Raw genomic sequence first — 21,228 nt, 5'->3', positions numbered from 1 at the left:
AAATCAATTTGATATCAGCATATGAAAATATATTTGAGTATATTATTTTTCAAAGTGTCAGAAATGGATAACAAAACTGCTATTTTCAATGAGTACTTATTTTTGTCCAGCTGTAACATCGGTATCGATATCGGTTATCGGCTACATGAGTTTTAAAATATCGGATATCGGCCAAAATCCCAATATCGTGCATCCCTAATCTCCAGTAGTTAACTCGATGGCTTTGTCTATTAGATACAACAAAAAAATGCCAAAGTATGTACTTCAGTACTCCGAGGGAATGGCAAGAATAGTTTTTTTTAGTTTTTTTTTTCTGGGAATAAGGGACACCAAACAAATAGGTTGAATTGGTGTTGAATTTAAAAGAGAGTACACAAATAAAAAATCACCTAAAAATTAGGTCAGTTCCATCAGAGGGTTAGTGCAAGAAGGTAAACAAGATTACCAGTAATTCATATAATGCATCAATGGAGAGTAAAAAGAAACAAAAAGCCTTCCAGCACCCTAAGTGTATAGCAGCATAAATGCAGGGGTCCGGTTGAAAAAAACGTAAGCTGCCAGGAATTTTATAAATAATAAAAAATGTGTTTGTCTCATTTAACTCTACCCGAGAACATGAATAGGGATATTTTTTGAAGCTTCTAAAAGGCTCTTTACGGATCATTGTCTTGCAGTCATCATAAAAAAAAGGGTGGCTTAAGTATTTTTTTTTTTTTCCTGCAACAACTCTTGCCCCTATTAGATTATTTCTTATTTTTTCATTTGTACAATACTATTTAGTTTATTTTCAAAATCAAACTAAGATGAGCTTTATTTAGTTATCTTCTAATAAATAAGTGATTCTCATTACTTTATTCAGCATAAAAAACGCTCCTAATTCCTGTCACTTGTCCTCTCCTTTTTTCACCTTTTATCCCCCACATCTCATCAGCCATCAAAGGCTTCTCCCCTCAGCATAAGATCACCAGCTTCGAGGAGGCCAAGGGTCTGGACCGCATCAACGAAAGGATGCCACCGCGGCGGGATGCCCTGCCTTCGGACGCAAGCCTCAATTCGCTCAACAGGGCCCTGTCTTCGGAGACAAACGGCACGGATGCTAAAGGGAGCACCAGTGGCGGCAGTGGAGGCAACATCCAGTGAAGGCCAGCAGCAGCAAGCGCCGCCTCGGCCCGCGGGGCTGCCTGGCCCCCAGCCTCATCATGGCTCGCCACTGCAGAGAAGACGCAAAGGTTGAAGGAAAAGAGAAGAACGCTGGGGAGGGGCTGGAGTGTGGATGGAGGAGGCAGCTGTGGCTGAAACTTGGGGGGGTGGGGGGGGTCATCTCACTTGCTCTAGTCTTTTAAAAAGCCTTCATAATATTAGTTCCTAGTTAAGTCTGCTAAGTTATTTGCCGGGTCATATTTCTGAGCGCCTGTCCGCGCCTCACATCGCTGTCCGTCAGAGAAAAACAGGAAGAGAGAGAGAGAGAGAGACCTTAGAGTTGTCTGGTTTGTTTTATTATTTTCTTAAACGACCCTTTTTCTCATTTACACCGGAATGGAAAGTCGTGTAACTTCTTACTAACTATTGTACGTTTACAAGAACACAGCACTAAAAAAAAAGCAAACAAGAAGAGAACATGAGAAAGGTGATGTTTTTAAAGATATAAGGGTGTACAAACTAAATAAGGACTATTTATTGATGACTTTTTTTTTCTTTTTTTTTTTTTGCTACTCTTATGAATTAGCGCTGAAATTAATTAGGCAGTCTTAAAAAAAAAAGGAATGTTGCAATGTTGTCAAAATGCCAAATAATGGAACGTTTTATGGTTTTTGTACATATTCTGCTTACCTCAGGTTATTTTGGTGTGTGCTTCAACCTGATTTTTCTGTATAATGAATACCTATTTTCTTGAGTTTCATAACTGGAATTTACACTTACCTATCTATCATCTGCAAATACGTTTATTTTTTGTCTATCTGAACAGGGGACTTTGCGAGGGAGGGGGGGTAGATTTTATTTGTTTTCTTTTGTGGCTTGCTGGAATTGAGTGTTAAATTTTTCTCTTTTTAAGTATTGCGAACAAAGTAAAAATAGAGAACCTATATTGTGTAAGAAAAAAAACAAAAAAAAAACATGATAAAAGTGTCTGCCTATGCATGTTTTATAAAAATCAAAGGAATTAGAAAAATCTGAATACCTTGGCTGTGGAGGCCTGTTTTGAGATATATTGCGCTTTAGTGAACATATACTGGAAACGTATACTTGCATACTTTGAATTAACACCGAGACGCTCTATGCCTTTGATTCTCCTTTTGTTTTGTAATTGAAGCATTTAATGATCGATGATGGATGAGAAATCCTATTTTTAACCTGCGCTTGTGAGTGCACACAGTCCAGTTAAGCATGTTTGACAATTCTCGTGAGGTGTGTGGTTACATGTGGATCTCCCAAAAAAATGCATGATTAGTTGTTTGTGTCCTATAAAAACGGTGAAAATCAGTTTTCTTGAGGTTTATTTTGTTTTTATTTTATTTTAGCTTTTTTTGTAAATGTGCCACAGAAAGTGTAATTTGATTCCTCTTATAATCTTATTTGGAACTCTGCTTTGTATATCAGTTACAGGTTTGATACTGCTCAATACTTTAAAATGAAACAACAACAAAATATATATATATATATATAAAAATATAAATATACTTAGATCTTTTTTAAAGAACTGCTTTAAGTGCCCAAGTAATTCACTACACGACATGAAGCCTTGCTTTTTGTAATTTAACTCCGGAAACTGTTGGCAGATGGTGATGATGATGATGATGATGATGAGGCATGCACTTGCAACTAGGAGAAGTATTTTATATAACTGTTCAATAAAAATGTGCATGAATTTCAACATGAAATGAAAACTGCGTGTTGTCTGAATCTATTTGAAGAACCTGCTGCAGAATTACCTCTAAAAGGAAAGAGTTTGCTCCAAGGATGTAAAGGTTTTAAATGCTTTGGAAAAAAAAGACTTAGGTTTAGCAGGTCAGACATCTTTAACTAAGGTATTATGCAGAAAATAAAAAAAACCCTAGATGTGCGTCTTGATTCAGACCATATTTGTAAAGATGTTTCAGTGTTTTGATATTAAAAAATTCAGATGTATACAGACTTATTGCAAACCACGTCTCACTTCCTGTCAGACCCATGAAATTGCCGCTGAATTGCTGCGTAGTCCGTCCAAAATAGACCTATGCAAGCGCCTTTGCACAACATATGGTGTGATCATCCCCATCGACTTTCAATGAGAGCTAAACATCACAACCGGATTTGTTGTGTCCTGGCCTTAAAATCTAGACCAGAGGTCTTCATCAGGGGGTTCGCGACCCCTAGGGGGTCCTCGGAGGTACTGCGTAGGGGTTGCGAAAGTTTTGGTTGATTAGACTTTTTTTTATATTCCCCCCTGCAATTTTTTCCACTACTTGAAATGTCTTTAAATCCACATTAACATGAATCCAACAGATTGTAGTAAACAGATAAATGGAGGCAGAAGATGTCTTTCAGTCATCAATGCACACATTCGGTGAGACACAGGAGCTCTTTCAAGCTGGGCACCGTTTCATTCACAACACCTGTCCCATCAACCAGGAATCAGAAATACTTTAATAATCCCATGATAGAACATTATATCATACCATATATTTAATTAGGGGGTCCCTGCTCCATCTAGCCATCAGTTTGGGGGTCCTTGGCCTGGAAAACGTTGAAGACCCCTGATAGGCCATTTAATCAGTGGGCTAAGAGGACCCTACAACAGGACAAACATTCTGGACATTTAATCCAGTACAGCATTTCAGTTCTATGACATGGATGATCTGCTGGAATTAATCACTGCAAAGCAACAATCTAAAAACATTTCTTCAAAGATGTTTATTTACCCTTAATTTGATTAGGTGAATAAGAATAGAAAGAAATTAGTATTTCTACCCTTAAAAAAGATAATTACATATGTTGCACTTGAAATAAGAAGCCGCTGTTGTCTTTTTCTCATTTTTGAAAGCAAATTGACTTATTTCGTTGACAGTGTCTCACTTACTTTTTTAATTTATGAAAAAATGCACTTAGTTTAAGAAAATAAAAATTCAGTGTGGTACCAAAGACATTTTTATTTCTGATGCCATTTTTGTACAAAAGAACACATGAAGGGGGTTTTCAGGGAATCGTGAAATCAAAGCTTGAATACAACAAAAAAAAAGTGCATTGTTTTTAAGTTGGAAGAACAGGAAAAAAAACATTTCACCAAACAGCCTGGAAAAGGATGTTTTTTTAGACAAAATATTAATGAAACCTGACCTTTAAACCACCTCATCCATCATCTCATTATTGGCTCTGCTTTGTGTTGACTTTAGTTGGATTTTTTTTTCTGTCTATGGTTCCTATGAACCAAACAAATCAGTGTGGAGTTTGCATTTGGGAAAATGTTGCTTGGCAGCTCCTGAACAAAGGTGTTTCCTCCCTATCAACCTCAGTGACTTCTTTGATTAAACTTTGAAGGCAGAGCCAACACACTGTTACCCTACCTGCAAGCTAAACCACCAATAGCTGCTCCTACTGTCAAATATTTTCACAAACCTCATTCCAATTCTCCAAAAATTAGTCTGTTTTAAATGTGAAGGCGATAAGGCAGTCCAACTTAAATAGCATTAATTTTTTTTAGGGCTTTAAACTTGTTTTTGGCTTTATTTAAAGCACAATGCTCGAATCAAAGGAAGTGAACGCTCACATCCTGTTTTTGGGGATATTCATTTTACAAAAGCCAGGATTGTACCAAGTGAGAGAAAATGTGCGGATCGGTTGTTGATTTCACAATGAGCAAGTTTGGGACACATGATTACAGATTTAGATTTAAAAATATTCAAATAACATCTTTGCTGTATGTGTTATTCTTCATGAATCCTTGGTAGAGAAAACTGTCGGCTGTCAGATCTGCCTCACCTCATTAACTCTATAAGGTTTGTTAAAACCTAAAAGCTTATAGTTCAGCAGGTTGTAGCTAGGCTTTAAGGAGCTTTCTCATGAGCTTAACATTGGCCTAATTTTTTTTTTTTTTTTCCAATTCAAAGCATTTTTTGGTTTCATCTTGCCACTGGAACATCAAACCATTCATAGTTCTGTTGCTTTGAAGTGAGGTTTAAAAAAAAGTCCATCCACTTTGTTCACTCTGCTGACCGAGGGAGTGAAACAAACTTGCATCATGATGGTACCACCACCATACTGGCTGCAGGTAAGCTGTCCCATGACTCCTCCAAAGATGCAGCTTAGCATTTTAGACCTTCTGTTGCCTGATCTTAAACGGTAAATCCATTCATTTGGGTTTTTCAAAATGAATTAAGAGGAAGAGATCTGCTCAAACCAAACAATGCTTTGTGAAAATATTATATTCTAAACCTGAGAACTGGTTGGATTACTGCACACTTGTCAGGTGTTTATGGTAACACCGTATTAATCCTTTGCATTTTACTTTAGATGTAAAGAGTCTATGATGTGCTATAGAGAGTCTGCAGGTCCATCAAGACATATTTGCAGGTTTTCATGCTCTTTTTGCTCAGAATTCATTTTCAGCTGGGAGACTTTCCCATAAATCCAAATGTTGCCCAGTTCATCTATTGTAATTGACTTAAAACCATTCAACTTAGCTGTTCAGGGTTATTTTATTAGCTCCTGGATGAGTCCTTGCTGTTCTTTTGGAGCAATCAAGGGTTCACCAATGTCCCATTTTCTATATTTATAGTTTATGGTTCCCACTGTGGTTTAATGGAGAAAAATAAATAGAGTTGCATCTCATCTTTTCTTGGTTTTCTTTAGCTCAATGCATTATTACCTGTCACCGTTTTTGTTTTCAGATCTTCTGACCTACATCAGCTTGCCAAATTGTTTTTGAGAGTTTCTGATTCTTTAGGTGCAACAGTCATAAATAATGGGGGGGAGAAAAAATCTGTTAGGGAGAATAAAAAAACTAAAAAAATAAAAAAAAAACTAGATCTACATTCTTTGGTAAAAACAAAGAGTGTTTCAGTGAGCACTTCTGTAAGCATTGTTCCAGACAGTGAATAATAGTGAGACGTCATGGTTGGCATTTAATTGTTTATATTCTATATTAACTTCTACAGGAAAAAACAAGATGTTTGTTTTATGGTTAATCATTCTCAGTTCATGTAGCAGATGCCTCTCCATCTGTAGAAGATAGTCGGCATCTTCAGTGTTTCAGATTCCTAAGCAATCATTTGCTTATCTCCTATAATTGCTGATGTAATTGCTCCTGTGTCGTCCCTCCCAAACCCATCCAATGTTGTGAGAGCAGGAAAAAATAAGTGATGGGAGTTGCCTCAGACTTACGAGTCCAAACGGACCAAATGGACTCGGGCTGTGCTGCAAGTCTCTACAACCACCCTCTTTACGTCAGGAAGGGAAGCCAGTGTATTTCCTCCCGTTCTTTATCTAAAGGAAGTGCAAAAATAAGCATCAGTGACGGAGAGCTCAGGCTTGGACACCTCTTTTTTTTTCTGCCTTTTTGCAGCAAAGTCCAACCAGCTCCAGTCTGGAGAAGTCAGAGGAGATTCACTCTGTCACCATGAAGTCCATCAGTTTTCTCATCCTGCTGCTGGGATCGGCCACACCAGGTAGGGAGATGATTCACACTTTAAATGTAATCAAAATGCTGTAGGAGGTTGTAGGTTTCAACTTTAATTGAAATGAGTAAGGAAGCTTTTAATATGTCTTCTTTGAGGTTGAATTTTGTTTCGGACCTGGATAAAGATCTCCAATATTTAAAGGCCTTTGAGACACAGAAAGTTTCTATTTATCCAGCTTTTTTTTAAAAAAGGTCAATGAATTATTCCATCTCAAAATTCCTACTCTGAACTAGGTTGCAATAATTTACAACATAGAATCTTTACACTACTTTTTTTAACCAACAAGAATAAGGCTTAGCCTGGCCAAGGGCGAGAGCAGATTTACTGGCTCCTTGTTTGTTTTTTTCTTCTACTGAGCCAGCAGCACTTGTATTGGGCTGATAGGTGATCTAAGCGTAGATAAACTAGTGGGAACCAGTCTGACCCCTCTGTCACAAAACAACAGATTATTGTCCTGCAACCAAAAAGGTCCCCGATGGAAACAAACCAACTTCCAGCAGTAAACATCTGGAGGAAATGACCTCGCCGGGGCTTTTTGTCATCAAGCCATAAAGGCTCCGATTTTGACCTTGTAAAATCAACAGGAGGTCAGTTTTCTTCAGGAGTCAAATAACTGCAGAACAACTAAAGCGTGCGCATTTTACATCTATTGCTGGGGTATTTATATGGGTTATATTAGGTATTATATAGGTTTATTATATGATAATCCTATACAAATAGTGCCTGATTATAAAACCTGTCTTATGTATAAAACCCTTCACAAAACTTTTTCAGCCCCTTTAAGTCAGATAGCCTTAAATACATCACAAAATCACCTTTAGCAGTCACTTAGTCAATCCGCCTAATCTAACCTCATTATGCATGAAGGGCAGCACAGAATATCCTAAACCAGGGGTCTGCAACCTTTCAAATTTATAGTGATTGAAGCTCGCAAATATTACATGACCTTTAAATAAAACACATCTTATTATTTTTGTTAAATCTCTGCAATAAGAAACTTTTAACAGCAGTTTATTTGCAGTTTTTAAGTCTTTATAATAAGGACAAAACACAAAGGTTTCATGAAGATTAAGCATTTATTTTGATTTTTTTTTTTATTGGAGCCCAAAGAGGAAATAACAAAACAAAGATATATATATATATACATATATACATACAAGCATACATATAAAAATATATATTCACATATATGTACATACAAGAATAACTCTTGCTGTGGTCACACACAGATCTATACAGTATGTACAGTACTGACAAAACATCGCACCAAAGTAAATAATCCATAATTACAGTCAGTCCAACAGTTTTAACCCCCTTTTTTTTTTTTTTTATTCCAAACAAGAAAGAAAAAGGAAAAAGAGAAAAACCAAACCCAGCAAACTTACTTTCAAGACAGAAGACATAATTGAGAATTAGTTAGACCAATAATTCTATAATTCGGGACAGAAAGAACATGTGGCCCAAATCGCAGGGGGAACCTTTGCATTTTGACATACATCCACAACATCCCGGTAAATCTGAGAAAGCCTAGATTTTGAGAAGTGAATCCTTTGTACAACTTTAAACTGGATCAAATTAAGACGAGCACAGGATGAGGAAGTTCAAATCCTGTTAATGGCATAATCCCAAATATTTTGTGTCAACTGGATTCAACTCTTTATCCCATCCATCTCTAAGTTTGAGATTAGAATCAACCCTTAGATTTAAAATCAAACTATAAATCTTTGAAATCTTTTTGGACTGGATTATGCGCAATAATTTATCCCCAGGGCTGTTCAGGAGGCATAGAAGGAAAATTTGGGAAACATTTGGAAATTTGGTAAAATTTCATACTTGAAGATAACAAAATAGATGCATACCAGGTAAATTGTATTTAGAAGATAAATTCGCAAAATATCAAATACTCCTGATGTATAGAGGTTTCTTATTTGTTTTAAACCCCTATCATACCAAACTGATAGTGATGGGTCAAAGAGGGATGGAGGAAACAAATTATTGTTAACCAAAGAGCATAAAGATGAGGCAGCAAAATATAGACCTGATTTTAAGTGTATTAAGGACAACTTGATTATTAGTGAGTAAAGAAAAAACTAGACCAGATAATGAAGACCCAACACAGGAAGGTAGTTTGATTTACTCCAGAGAGAACTGGATGATTTTAGCCAATAACAAATTAGNGAGTAAAGAAAAAACTAGACCAGATAATGAAGACCCAACACAGGAAGGTAGTTTGATTTACACCTGGGAGAACTGGATGATTTTAGCCAATAACACATTTTCTGTATATGAGTAGACCCATAATAGGATTGAAGTCCACCTGAGTTTACATCTTGGCAATAATGTTTTAGGAACTCGAGGGGGTTTCCTATTCCAAAAAATGTCACTAATAATCTATTCAAGGAATCAAAAAGATTTTTGGCATAAAAAGCGGAATAGATTGAAAAAGATAGTTTGGTATTTTGGATTTTGTTATATAGGATTCTGTTTTATGTAAAATGTAGTTTCCCCACTAATGACAAAAAATATCGATCTGAAAACATGTTACTTATTCTTTGATGGCATTCTGAAGTAAAAATTAAATTCAAATGCTCTCTAAAAACCTACTAAAGCTTGTATGAATGGTATTTGATATTATCAAAACCATGACTTGGCTCTCTATTGTTTTTAGACGCTATTAAGAGCCATCGTAGAGGGTCCATAGAGCCAGTTGTGGCTCCACAGATTGCACACTTCTATCCTAAACATCGTGATATCAGTGTGCAAAGATTGTTAGTATAAAGTCCAGGAGTTATTAACTTGCATTTTACATGATAATGTGACGTTTAGCCAGCTAAAAAGTGCCATGGAAGATGATGCTTACACCAAAATGCTTAAGGTCACATAGGGCTGAGAGCATTTTAGAAAAGAGAGGAAATAAGAAAATAACCACACTGTACATCACACCTGATTTAGTGATCTGAGGTTTTCAAATCAAATCATTGGTGGTGGAGGTTTTGAGAGGGCTTACTAAGGAACAATGGTGCAGCTTCACATAGACCTCTGAACACAGCAGACATAACACAGATAAAGCCGTAGAGAAACTTAAAGCAAGGTTAGGTTATGCAACAATATCCCAAGCTCTAAACATTTCACTGAGCTCTGTTCAATCCACCATCAGAGCACTGAAAGGTTACAGCACAGCAGCAAACCTATTAAGACAGGACTGTACCTACAGTTATAGGTTGATGCAGGGAAAGCNTCAGAGCACTGAAAGGTTACAGCACAGCAGCAAACCTATTAAGACAGGACTGTACCTACAGTTATAGGTTGATGCAGGGAAAGCGTTATGTAGAGAACCTGCCAGGAGGCTCATGGTAACTGTGACTTAGCTGCAGCAATGAACAGCTCAGGTGGAGATTCTGTTGAGGTTTTTTGCTTTATGTCCACAAATTGCCCCTTAATGGAAGAGTTGGCAAGAACAAACCTATTGTTGAAAGATATCACCCTTTCATAATTTTCCCCCGAGTCACGTAGGGGACAAAGCACACATGTGCAGGAAGGAGATTTATTGAGGCAAGACTAAATGTAAACATTTTGGCCTCTATTCCAAATGTGGTGTTACTAAAAGCTAAAAGTGCATATGGCTGTGAACACCCCACCCTATGGTGGAACAAGCTGGGGGCTGGATCAGGCTTTGATTATTATTAAAAAATAAATAAAATATTTATTACTAATCACAAGAAAGCTGATTGGATTAAATGGGAAGATGAATATAGATGAATACAAAACTATCCTCCATTAGAACATGATAGGACTTTTAAAGTAGTATGGAATCAAATAGACATCATGCACATTGCTGGTCTTATAGGACTATAGGAATTTTGACTTCACAACTCAATACTCTAGAATAGGTTAGTTACAAAGAATACCATTGTAACTCATCAAAGTCTTGAGTTTAAGTTGAAAAGGGTAAAACCACCAACCTCAGAGACGTCCATCTCCAAAGCTCTCAACTGTTGCTGATTTATGCTGCTCAGTTCAGCGCAGACAGAGGTTCAGACAGGATGTCCGACACAGACTAGCATTGTGCCTCTGTGACAGGATGCAGCTTCTCACTTAGTGAAGAGGATGTTCATTCACAACACATCAAAACTGCTCTGCTGTCTTGACTTTTCCTTCCAACTGACACTAATAACATGTAGCTCTTTGTCTCAGACTTTTAAAGCTCCGCCAAACAGGAATCATGCAAAACTGAAGGACAAACCTTTAAGTGGAAAACATGCAAGAGAAAATGTCGGATACATAAGAAGTGACCCTTAGGTTTTTGTGCCAAATTGGTTGTAAATGTTTTTTCTTTTCTGTGATTGTTTTTATTTTAGCCTAATCTAGTCTGTTTTACCATAAAACAGTCTGTATAGTCTAGCTCTAAAACAGAATCTCAGTCCCCTTGGGGTGGTTGGTTGGTTGCTTGTTGGTTGTTCATTGGATTGTGGATTGGTTGGTTGGTTGGTTAGTTGGTCATTAGATGGCAGATTGGTCAGTTGCATGGCACATTGGTTGGTTGGCTGGTTGGTTAACTGTTTTTTTCGAGTTTTTTGCTGCACAAGTGGCTTGTTTTTTGGACAGTAGGCTGATGTCGTGGACTAAGGCCTCCTTACATGGGCCATGTGCGCTAACCCCTGCGTAACCTGCACGCCTGGCTGGTTGGTTAGTTGGTCATTGGATGGCGGATTGGTTGGTTGGTTGGCTGGTTGGTCATTGGTCAGTTAGACGCTGGATTGGTTAGTTGGTTGGTTAGTTGGTCATTGGATGGCTGGTTGGTTGGTTAATTGGTCATTGGACGGCAGATTGGCTGGTTGGTCAGTTGGTTGGTTGGTTAGTTGGTCATTGGACGGCAGATTGGCTGGTTGGTCAGTTGGTTGGTTGGTTATTTGGTCATTGGATGGCGGATTGGTTGGTTGATTAGTTAGTTGGTCACTGGGTCATGGATTGGTTGGTTAGTTGGTTGGTTGGATCGGATTGGCTGGTTGGTCAGTTGGTTCTTTGGTTGGTCGGTCATTGGTCACCCTCAAGGCACATTGGTTGGTTGGTTGGCTGGTTAGTTAGTTGGTCTGTTAGGCAGTGGATTGGTTGGTTGGTTAGTTTGTTGCTAGGTTGGTTAGTTGGTCATTGGATGGCTGGTTGGTTGGTTAGTTGGTCATTGGATGGCGGATTGGTTGGTTGGCTGGTTGGTTAATTGGTCAGTTAGACATGGATTGGTTGGCTTGTTTCTTTGTTCCTTAGTTGGTCATTGGATGACTGGTTGGTTGGTTAGTTGGTCACTAGATGGGATATTGGTTGGTTGGTCATTGGTCAGTTAGACGGTGGATTAGTTGGTTGGTTAGTTGGTCATTGGATGGCTGGTTGGTTGTTAGTTGATCATTGGATGGCTGGTTGGTTGGTTAGTTGATCATTGGACGGCAGGTTGGCTGGTTGGTCAGTTGGTTGGTTGGTCGGTCATTGGTCACTTGCACGGCACATTGATTGGTTGGCTGGTTGGTTAGTTGGTCATTGAATGGCCAATTAGTTGGTTGGCTGTTTGGTCATTGGTCAGTTACACGGCGCGTTGGTTGGTTGTAAATTGGTCAGTTGGACAGCGGATTGGTTGGTTGCTTAGGAGGTTGGACGGTTGGGTGGATGAGTGGATGGGTGCCTTTTTCAGGGCAGCAAGTCCTTGGACATCTGGTCCCCTAGATGGGCTGCACCAAAACAGAAATTTTCCCCTGCCGCTCCAGGCTGGGTGACAAATAAAGCCATGATTCAGGCTTTAGTGTACAACACTTGCCAGTGTGCTTTTCTTTAAGCTTATATTTTTATATAAGTCTTGCAGCTAAACTTAGCTGTAACTGAAACAGTTTTTGAAAAAATAATTCAAAATGAAAATCTTGTGGCCAAAAATGAACAGAAATATAAAAAAAACCCACTAAAACTAGAAGTATAACTAATCAAACAAAACTAAAACTGAGAGCTGTTAAAACAATGTTCCTTAATAAAAAAATAACCAAACCTATTCTGGTGGAGGAGGGTTCAAATTGAGGATGTTTTGTACACTTTTTAAAATGTCCCATAGTGAGGGTACAAAAACACATTATAAACCAAAGTAGAAATGTACAGTACACATATACACCTGTAATTTATAAGGGAATTACATTTATTGTATTAATGATTTCACACTTACGTTTTTAAACAAAGTATTTTTCCACGATGTTGATTTTTGTTCATTTCAAAGGTAGCAATATTTCAAAACTCCATACTCTTAAGGCTGTCTAAATCCTGGAAGCTTAGCAAGGAACAGGGGCTGCAAATTAACTATTGCTAAAACACCCTGTATACTTTTAAGACACAAGGTTGAATTCATTTTCCCTGTTAAATAAAGCAAATAAACTATCCAACAGATCTAGTCTTTCCATTAAAATTCCTGAATCCAACAGCAATGCCGTTTAAATAAAGCCGTATGTTAGCTTTATAACCTTAACATTTCAATGGATGTTTCACATTATGCAAACAATGAAAGTTATATATTGTTCTCTATAACAACAGTTCTTTGTCTTCTTTATAGATACATCACCTGCAACAAATATTAAAATTTCAGGTGAGTGAAGAAATAAAATTTTTTTGAGAAACTGCAGCTCCAGCTATGTCAATTCTTGAAGGAAAGAAAGTATCAGATGTGGATTAAGACAGATAGATGTTTTAAAGTGAACCTATAGTAAGATTGTTTTTGTTGTTCTTAAATGTTTTTACTTAGAGAAAAGAAATTAGGAAGGTATTTATTCCCTGATCAGCCAATGGGCTGATCCTGAATCCATAAAGAAGTTGCTTGCTTACCTGATTGATATTTTTTGCAAATTTATCAAGAAGCAACAACAGTTTGCTTTTTTCACCCTGGTAATTGTGTAAACAATTGTGAAAGCTTTCATACTGTTTCATCATGCATTGTTCAACTCTTTATTTATTCTTGCTTTTAAGCCTCAGTTGTACCGACGGCAGCAGGTACATCATCACTGACAGGAACCACCAAAGCACCAACAACTCAGTCCATCACTCAGCCTCCTGATACCATCACGACCACAGGTAAGCCTGTTTTTGAGTCATTTTACACGTCATACCCTTTTTAAATAGTTTTTTTTTTTTTGCTATTTTTCCTTGTATCCATTTGTAATCAAAGGTTGTGCACCTTTGATTTTTCACAGTGTGTTCACAGTTATGAGCTCAGTTTTAGCCTGCTGCTAACTGCAGGTTTGACCTTCCCAAAGTGTTTTTGCACTCTGACCACCGAGTTCTGTGTTTGTGTCAGGATTCTACGTGGTAAATCAACAAAAAAATGGTGCATAACTATGAAATGGAAGAAACTTGAAACATGATTTTTTTTTAAAATGTTTAAACATTCCACAAATAGACCTGTCCAGGTTGTACCTTGCCTCTCGCCCGTAGACAGCCGGAGATAGGCACCAGCCCCCCTCGTGACCCCACTTGTGACGAGCGTGTAAGAAAATGGATGGATTGATTCCACAAATATGCAAAAAACACTGGATGAATTTGTATTAAATTTCATGTAGATCTGGTAGTTCTGATATGATGGAGAATGTCTGTGAGTAGCAGAGTTCATGTTGCACTAGTTTTTCAGTAGAATATACAGTAGGTCTGGACTTTGACTAGACCATTAAAACCTGCTTGGATATAAGCCATTCCATTGTAGCTATGGCAGGCGGATTACGGTCTTTGGAAGAAAGCCATGCCTCACCATGATGGTGGCAAATAGAACCAAACAATATGCCTCTTTTCTATAATTAATGGCTTTATTACCTATAGATGGCAAATTTGTGGAGTGCAGATCTAATTATTGTCCTGCATGTCATACTCTGTCCATTTTCAGATGATTGATTGTGCAGTTTTCTACATTCAAAGCTTGAACTATCATTCCAAAATCTTTATTTTATATTGGTCCACTATATAAAATCCCCCAAAGTAAACCAAAGTTTGCGGTTCTATCTAAAGACGACATGAAAAGGATGCATGTATAACTTAGTAATGGTAGATACTTCAGATGAGCATTATTAAAGTAGGTTTTATATGGAGCTACAGAGGGGCCGTTAAGTTTGGTTCACGAAGAAAAAAAAAAAAACCCCTGAAAAAAAAAAGGCTGTTAAAAATGTTATTAATAATAACACATGGAAAATATGTTTGTTCTAAAGAAAAACTACTTTTCAGATTCATGTTTTTGTTTTTTCGGTTTTTTGCTAAATCTCTCCAACAGGGTCTGTTAGTGACAAATGAAAGACATGAAAGAAACCCATAATAATATAATAGTAATATTAGATGTTGCTTTTTTTTTTCTAGACCTATTGAAATCTACCCCTACACCTGACATGACAACTACGGTAAACCCGAACACAATTACAAGCACCATAGGGACCATGAACAAAGGTACATTAAGATTTTTATAGATCTTTTATCTGTTTTGTTTCCTTTTTAAAGATCTTAGAATATATTTATTCACATCTTGTGACCCAACATTGACATAAAAGAGAATTTAAATGCATGTTTAGTATTTGTAAAACGTATACCCTCTGTCTTGTTTTGCTGTTTGTAATTATTAGATTTGACAAGCACCAGTCCTGTAACGACAAACTACAGCACAGAAGCTGCTGAAGGTGAGTCAGAATTACCCATAGATATATGATGGATAGAAGCTCTGTCGCTTAACAGTAAACCTGCTGACCATGTTGGTTCGGTTAAACAAAGTTTAATGCAATGTTAAAATATGGAAACCTCTTTCTTATTTTTTCACATTCTAAGGTAAGCTCTAAATAAAAAAAATATCTTAATCATTTATATTTACACCTACTATCCACAGGTAAAACTGTCTCTCCAGCAGGTATGATGCATGTTAACTTCCTGTTTATATTTTATCTTGCTATAAAATCCGTAATTCCTTATTTTATTGTTTGTGTAGATTTCCTTTATTTCACATGTAAAATTTTGTAAATCCTTCATCAGACATATCAAATAATATGTTTGACAAATTCATTTTGATATGACAGCAAATTTGTCGTCCCTGGATACTCACCAAAAATCCAGTCAAGCCAAGGAATCGCCTACTGGGAAAAGTGCCGGTAAGTTCAACACTACATCACTGTAGTTAAATATAAATATATATGAAAATAAAATAATGTCATCTTGTCATTTTTTATATCAATGTAAAGCAGCACAAAAAACACACCCAGCTTTCACCTCTGAGTTATTTTCTGCTTCTGTTCATGTCCTCTGTGTTCCAAAAGCCTACAGAAATTATATTTTGGACTTTTTTTAATGATGGAGGTTTTGTTTTTAAGATGTAAATCGGCTGTAATTTCCACTTTAATCAGGTTTTAAAGTGTAAAGGATTTCCAGCAGTAGCAGCTGTGATGCATCACATTCTTGATTTGTTTCACAACTAGTGGAGCTAAGTGATAAATCAAACTCTTACCAAATCCATTTGGGAGGAACCAGCAAACATCTCCCATCCACAAACGCACAAATCGCATCATTTTGCTTGTTTAAAAAAAAAAGAAACATTGGGTGTTCCAACAGAATAGCAGAGTCTACATGTAATTCTACCGGTGGAACCATGTTTGTTTTGCTGCAGCCGCTACTGGTTGACATCAAACACATTACTGCATTTCATTGGTTCAAAACATTTACATATTGAGGCTAATGCAGCTATTTGCTTCTGGCAAGATGCATTTTTGGGAATTTGTGAATTCCCAAATCTTGCGACAATTCATCTTGTTTGCAAGGTAACTGTAATTAGGGTGATGCTTGTGCATGTGAACAAAGTAAATGTGGTTAATCACAGTTAACTTTCACATGGGGCTGGGTGGGTTCATGTCGTTTTATTTTTGTTTTTTTTTAGATTAACTCAGACTAGCTAGATGTTGATGGGTGTGTTTTCCTCTTGTAGGCTCACAGAAACAACTGTGGTGGATTCTGCTGCCCGCCATCCTGCTTGTAGGCGCTGCTGGCCTTTTCCTCAAATTCAAAAGCAAGAAGGTCCACAATCACACAGGTAGAATCAAAAGCATCTTCTAAGTTAAAGATTTAGTTTGTTCTAATTTGAGCAAAAGTATTACTCTCTTTATTATTATAATTTTTTTCTTATCAGAAACTCTTGACACGGGAACTGAGAAGTAAGTTTGGTACTTCAGAGCATGAATCTTATTCTAAATGCATTTAGATTGGATAATCTTTTACCTTTTTTTTTCTTCAAAGTGCATCTTTCCAAAGCAGGCCAGAAGGCAGTAAAGATGGAGTCATGCTCCTGGGGGTGAAGTCCTCAGGTGGCGAGGAAAACGGTGAGCGGCCTTCCCACTGTTTCCTGTGACAGTTCCTCTTGTTTGTGCATTCTTCCAGACCCTCCTTCGAACGCTTTCTTTCAGACACAATCTCCCAATTATTTCAGGGAAGTCACCGGCTTTTAATATCTCAAAGTACTCTATGGGCTTCAGCGGGACTGACGGGCAACAGAAGGTGTTTCCTGTGATTTCTCGCCGCCGCCCTAAAACAAGTAGCTGGGACTGAAAGATAGGGACTTCCTACCATAAACACTGATTATTTTCGACCGGGGCAATTGTGCAAGCCTGTAAATGTCAGCGCAGCCGTAACACTGGAGGAATGTGTGCACTCGCAGGGTTAATGTGTCATACATAGTTGGTACATGCATGTCTTCTTGCTTTTCCTCCACCTAGAGAAAATAAATATTAAATCTGGGAAGAGATCCTTCTTTCCTTCCCTACCACTTGCCTCGCCTGAAAGCTGCAGAAGGAAATGAATTCACACCATAGGAATTTTTTAGTTGCAAACTATTTGATGTCTTCAGATTTTCCTGATAAAACGTCAGGAAGCTTCGTTGCCAGCTTGTATTTCACCATTAATCCTGTTATGTGTTTCAGCAGCAGCTGCAAGATAAGAGAGGGAAGGCTTCATAAGTCTGGAAGTGCATCTGGAGGGATCGTCTATCAACTGATTCTAGGTTTTGATTTGTGGAGCTATTTTTGCCAAGCAGGGCGATCTTTGGAAAGTTGAATTTGAAGGAGCAATCTAACAATAAAGACTCTGAAGGCTGTGAGGTTCTGTGCATGTTTTGCTTGTAGGATTTTCTTATATGAACCCATCAAGTTATTTTTTTTGCCTCTAAAATGAATGATATGATTTTTTATGATAACTTTGACTTTCTTTATAAATTAATTTACTTATTTTTCTAAGTTCTGACTTAATTGACCTTATATGGTGAAGGAGATAATGTTTCCTTAGATTAGCTTAGATTACAACAAACAGGATTCTGAATCTATAATTTTATTATATGTCCTTTTCTATGTCTGTTTGAAGCTAAAAATGAATAACTCTTAATGCAAAGACGACACAGTGCTTCCTATAGATCAAAGCGTAACATGAAACAAAAAGTTTTCTTTTTAATCTGTATTTTATAATGATAAAAAATACTTGTATTTTCATTTGATATTTTGTATTTCAACATAAAAGTGTTTTTTTTTTATTTCTGACTTTTAATGAGAACATCCTGCTAATTGATTTGCATTGTAAAGCAACATGGTTTATAATCTATACATTTAAAAACTTATGACTGCTGTAAATGTCATTGCTGTTCTCTAAGTTTAGTCAACAAACATGTTTTCTTTGCAATGCTCATACCTCAGAGTCCTGACATGTTTGATGCCATAAATCACCTTTTTTCTGTTTATCCTTTAATCTCATTGCAGATTGTTTTTTTTCTTGCTGGTATTTCATGCAGATCATTGATTCAGACTGTTTCTTTTTTTGTGTGTGTGTAATTGGACTTTCTCCACAGTGTTGATATAGAAAATATGTTTGTTTTTCTTTAAAATCTGCACGAAGGATGTTAAAAGCTGAACTACAGCGGTCCATCACAGTTTCCTCATTAAACCTTTGGATAATGGTTCTGTTGTGCAGCTTCCTTTAAACACATGCATCATGAGGAGTTCTTGACTATTTTATTTGAGATGGGGGTTTTTTTACTAAGATTTTTTTAAAGTTAAACTTATCTTAAGGATATATTGTCGCTATAATGATTCACCACCAGAGGGTGCCGAGTGTGAACAGGTTAATGCATTTGCTGACCAACTACATGAGGTCAATGCCTGGGGTTTTTGTTTGCTCTTCATTATGCGGCGCTCACATCAGAGCCATGACCTGACTTCATCTGTAAAACCAAAGGGAAACACTTTAATCACATCTATAACCAGTATCTGGACTGAGTCCTCATGAAAAGCAGCTATACATCCTTCACTATGATCACCCATATGTCGTCGTTTTCCTGTAAACTGACATTTCTCCTCATCCTCTATTCTGTTCAGCTAATTTTGCTTCTTCCGTTTCCCCCGTTGACTCTGATCAGATTCCTTGTTCCTGCTTAAGAAGAGCATTCCCACAGCATTATGGTTTCACCACCATGTTTCATAGCTGGACAGGTGTTTCAGGGTGATCTGGATTATACAAGAGCACCTTAAGTGAGGTTTGCTTTGTTCCGCAATGTGAAAAACATATTTCTATTGGCTCCACTGCTGTTCCCTGATAGTGATATTATCTGATGTAAACGACTAATACTGTAGTTGTTTTGCTAATTGATTCTCTCCTAGCTGAGCTTTGCACCCATGCAGCTCCCCTGCAGACACCATGGACTTGTTCTTTAGCTCATTTAGTCCGTTTAGGTGGAAGATCATGTTTTAGTAGATTACAAACTGGGCCAGATTATTTCCATTTCCAGTTGAAGGATTAAACAGAGCTCTGTGAGCTGCCATATAAGAGCTCTCTTTAGACCAAGGTAAAAGTTCACAAAAATAGACTTTCTCCTTTTTTTTTTTTATTAATTCATTATTGAGCCCATTTATTTCAGACATTCAAGTCACTAAGTGAATCACATTATGTTTATAAATTACTCACAGACTGATGTCTTTCAGCCTTTTTTTCTATTAATTGTAATGATTTTCTGCTGCAGCTATATAAAAAAACGAGACATTTTGGATAAGATTATCAAACCAGACCATTTTAAAACACCTTTTCATGCAGAGATTTGGTGCTTCAAGAAAATTATGTGTAATATCTGCTTTGATGTAGGAAACAAATGAATTTTGATTGTACTGAGTTGAGTTAATCTGAGAGATGAGCCTCTCAAAAATAAATATATTTAAATTCACTTAACGTGGCTGTAGTACATTGACCAGTTGTTTCTAAAATAAACTGATTTAACTGATTTTAGGGGTTTATCCATATGTTTTCAGACTGGTCTGAATGGTCTTTACTTTCCCTTTTGTCTTTTTTTTTTTTTCGGGGGACTCCCACGGTTACAGCAGCATTGATATGTGAGGATCTTGTTTCACCAACAACATGTTCCGCAAAGGAAAACAGCTGTCTCTCATTCCAGTGAAGTGCAACTCAGTAAAAAGCCTCCATAGGCGGCACGTTTCACTGAGAGCAGAGAGGTGCCATAACGCCATACCAGGTTCCTGTACATGTACCATGGGAGCTTAATCTGGACTGTGGCCGATTAGTAACCCAAAACTCACCGCGTTGAATCTTATTATCCTTCATGGAAAAGGAAGGTGCAGCAAATTTTCAATCACGTTTTCGTAAACCGATCCGTCCAAAGGCAATGGTGGATTACAAGCAAATGCCGTACCCTTGCGCCACAAGGATAAACAAAAGTGTGACATTTAGCTGGAATACACCAGAGAAAAGGAGCACACAGAATGCCAAGACATCATAGAAAGCAGGTTATGTTGAAGGAAGATTCTTTCTAAACTGTTTCCATCTTTGTTCTGACATATTTTTGGACAATTAATCTGAGAAACAAAAACTACTGCTAAAGAAACCTGGTTAAAAGAGTTCTTAATATCTATCAGATATTGAAGACACCTTTTTTTTAAAGTCCTCTTCCAGTGGCTGTACAGATTATCTATCAGATTAGTTCTGGTCTCCGGCTGGATCTTTCCAGAACTTTAGATTCTGTTTTGTTACTTTGGGTGAACCGAACATTTCAATGCAATGAAAAGATGTGAATAAAACCTTTTTTTAGAATTTCATCCCTGTTCCATCTGAAAAGACAGAACCTCATAGTATGATTCTGCCACCACTGTGTTTTACTGTGGGCTCAGTGTTGTCTTGGTTTGCTTTTCTGCCATACATACATTTTCCTGCAGGGTCAAACTTGGTGGGAGTTTATACGCCTGCTTTAGAACAAAGGCTTCTATGAAATAACCCCACATTCTAATCCAGATTGTTGTTAGATGTAGAACACAGTAGTATATATATAACAGCCAATAATTACACTATGGATCATTGTAGTGTCGCCAAATTTATAGCACACATAGATAACATCTAGCATCTGAATCATACTACAACTCTTACTTTGGGAATATTTGCTAAACTTTGTTTTTAGAGATTTTTTTCTTAGTTATTATAAGCATAAAACAGCCAATAATTACACTATAGATCATTGTAGTGTCGCCAAATTTATAGCACACATAGATAACTTCTAGCATCT

General features: G+C 37.2%; 2 protein-coding genes across 6 annotated transcripts in view; both read left to right on the top strand.

Annotated features, from left to right (window-relative positions):
* The window catches only part of LOC107084148 (serine/threonine-protein phosphatase 2B catalytic subunit alpha isoform), a 122,611-nt gene extending 121,304 nt beyond the window's left edge, over nucleotides 1-1,307 (top strand). For all 4 annotated transcript variants that reach the window (XM_015373841.1, XM_015373842.1, XM_015373843.1 and 1 more), the window contains one exon: nucleotides 932-1,307. In XM_015373841.1, coding sequence (XP_015229327.1) covers nucleotides 932-1,140 — 209 coding nt within the window. In that variant the 3' untranslated portion in view covers nucleotides 1,141-1,307. The remainder of the gene's footprint in view (nucleotides 1-931) is intronic.
* A 5,086-nt stretch (nucleotides 1,308-6,393) lies between these two features.
* Nucleotides 6,394-18,666, top strand: LOC107084126 (mucin-2-like). 2 transcript variants are annotated; one of them, XM_015373810.1, is made up of 11 exons: nucleotides 6,394-6,641; nucleotides 13,231-13,263; nucleotides 13,641-13,745; nucleotides 15,012-15,098; nucleotides 15,272-15,325; nucleotides 15,529-15,549; nucleotides 15,716-15,787; nucleotides 16,615-16,719; nucleotides 16,816-16,840; nucleotides 16,923-17,005; nucleotides 17,603-18,666. In XM_015373810.1, exons 1-11 carry the CDS (start codon nucleotides 6,593-6,595, stop codon nucleotides 17,617-17,619), a joined length of 651 nt encoding a protein of 216 aa, XP_015229296.1. In that variant the 5' UTR covers nucleotides 6,394-6,592; the 3' UTR covers nucleotides 17,620-18,666. The 2 variants fall into 2 exon arrangements, with proteins under 2 accessions (XP_015229296.1, XP_015229297.1); XM_015373811.1 differs by having other exon boundaries at nucleotides 6,397-6,641; nucleotides 17,606-18,653.
* The last annotated feature ends 2,562 nt before the right edge of the window (nucleotides 18,667-21,228 follow it).

This window comes from Cyprinodon variegatus, unplaced genomic scaffold, assembly GCF_000732505.1.
Source record: "Cyprinodon variegatus isolate N-32 unplaced genomic scaffold, C_variegatus-1.0 Scaffold93, whole genome shotgun sequence".
NCBI classification, from domain to species: domain Eukaryota; kingdom Metazoa; phylum Chordata; class Actinopteri; order Cyprinodontiformes; family Cyprinodontidae; genus Cyprinodon; species Cyprinodon variegatus.
The sequence above is the reverse complement of the archived record's forward strand: the minus strand, read 5'-3'. Positions and strand labels throughout refer to the sequence as shown.

What these genes read in the sequence shown, in the direction of transcription:
- LOC107084126 (XM_015373810.1), top strand. Translation starts at nt 6,593, where the DNA reads ATGAAGTCCATCAGTTTTCTCATCCTGCTGCTGGGATCGGCCACACCA. An exon ending in GCCTACTGGGAAAAGTGCCG is followed by an intron (nt 15,788 to 16,614) that starts GTAAGTTCAACA and finishes TTCCTCTTGTAG; the next exon opens with GCTCACAGAAACAACTGTGG. An exon ending in GAAGGTCCACAATCACACAG is followed by an intron (nt 16,720 to 16,815) that starts GTAGAATCAAAA and finishes TTTTCTTATCAG; the next exon opens with AAACTCTTGACACGGGAACT.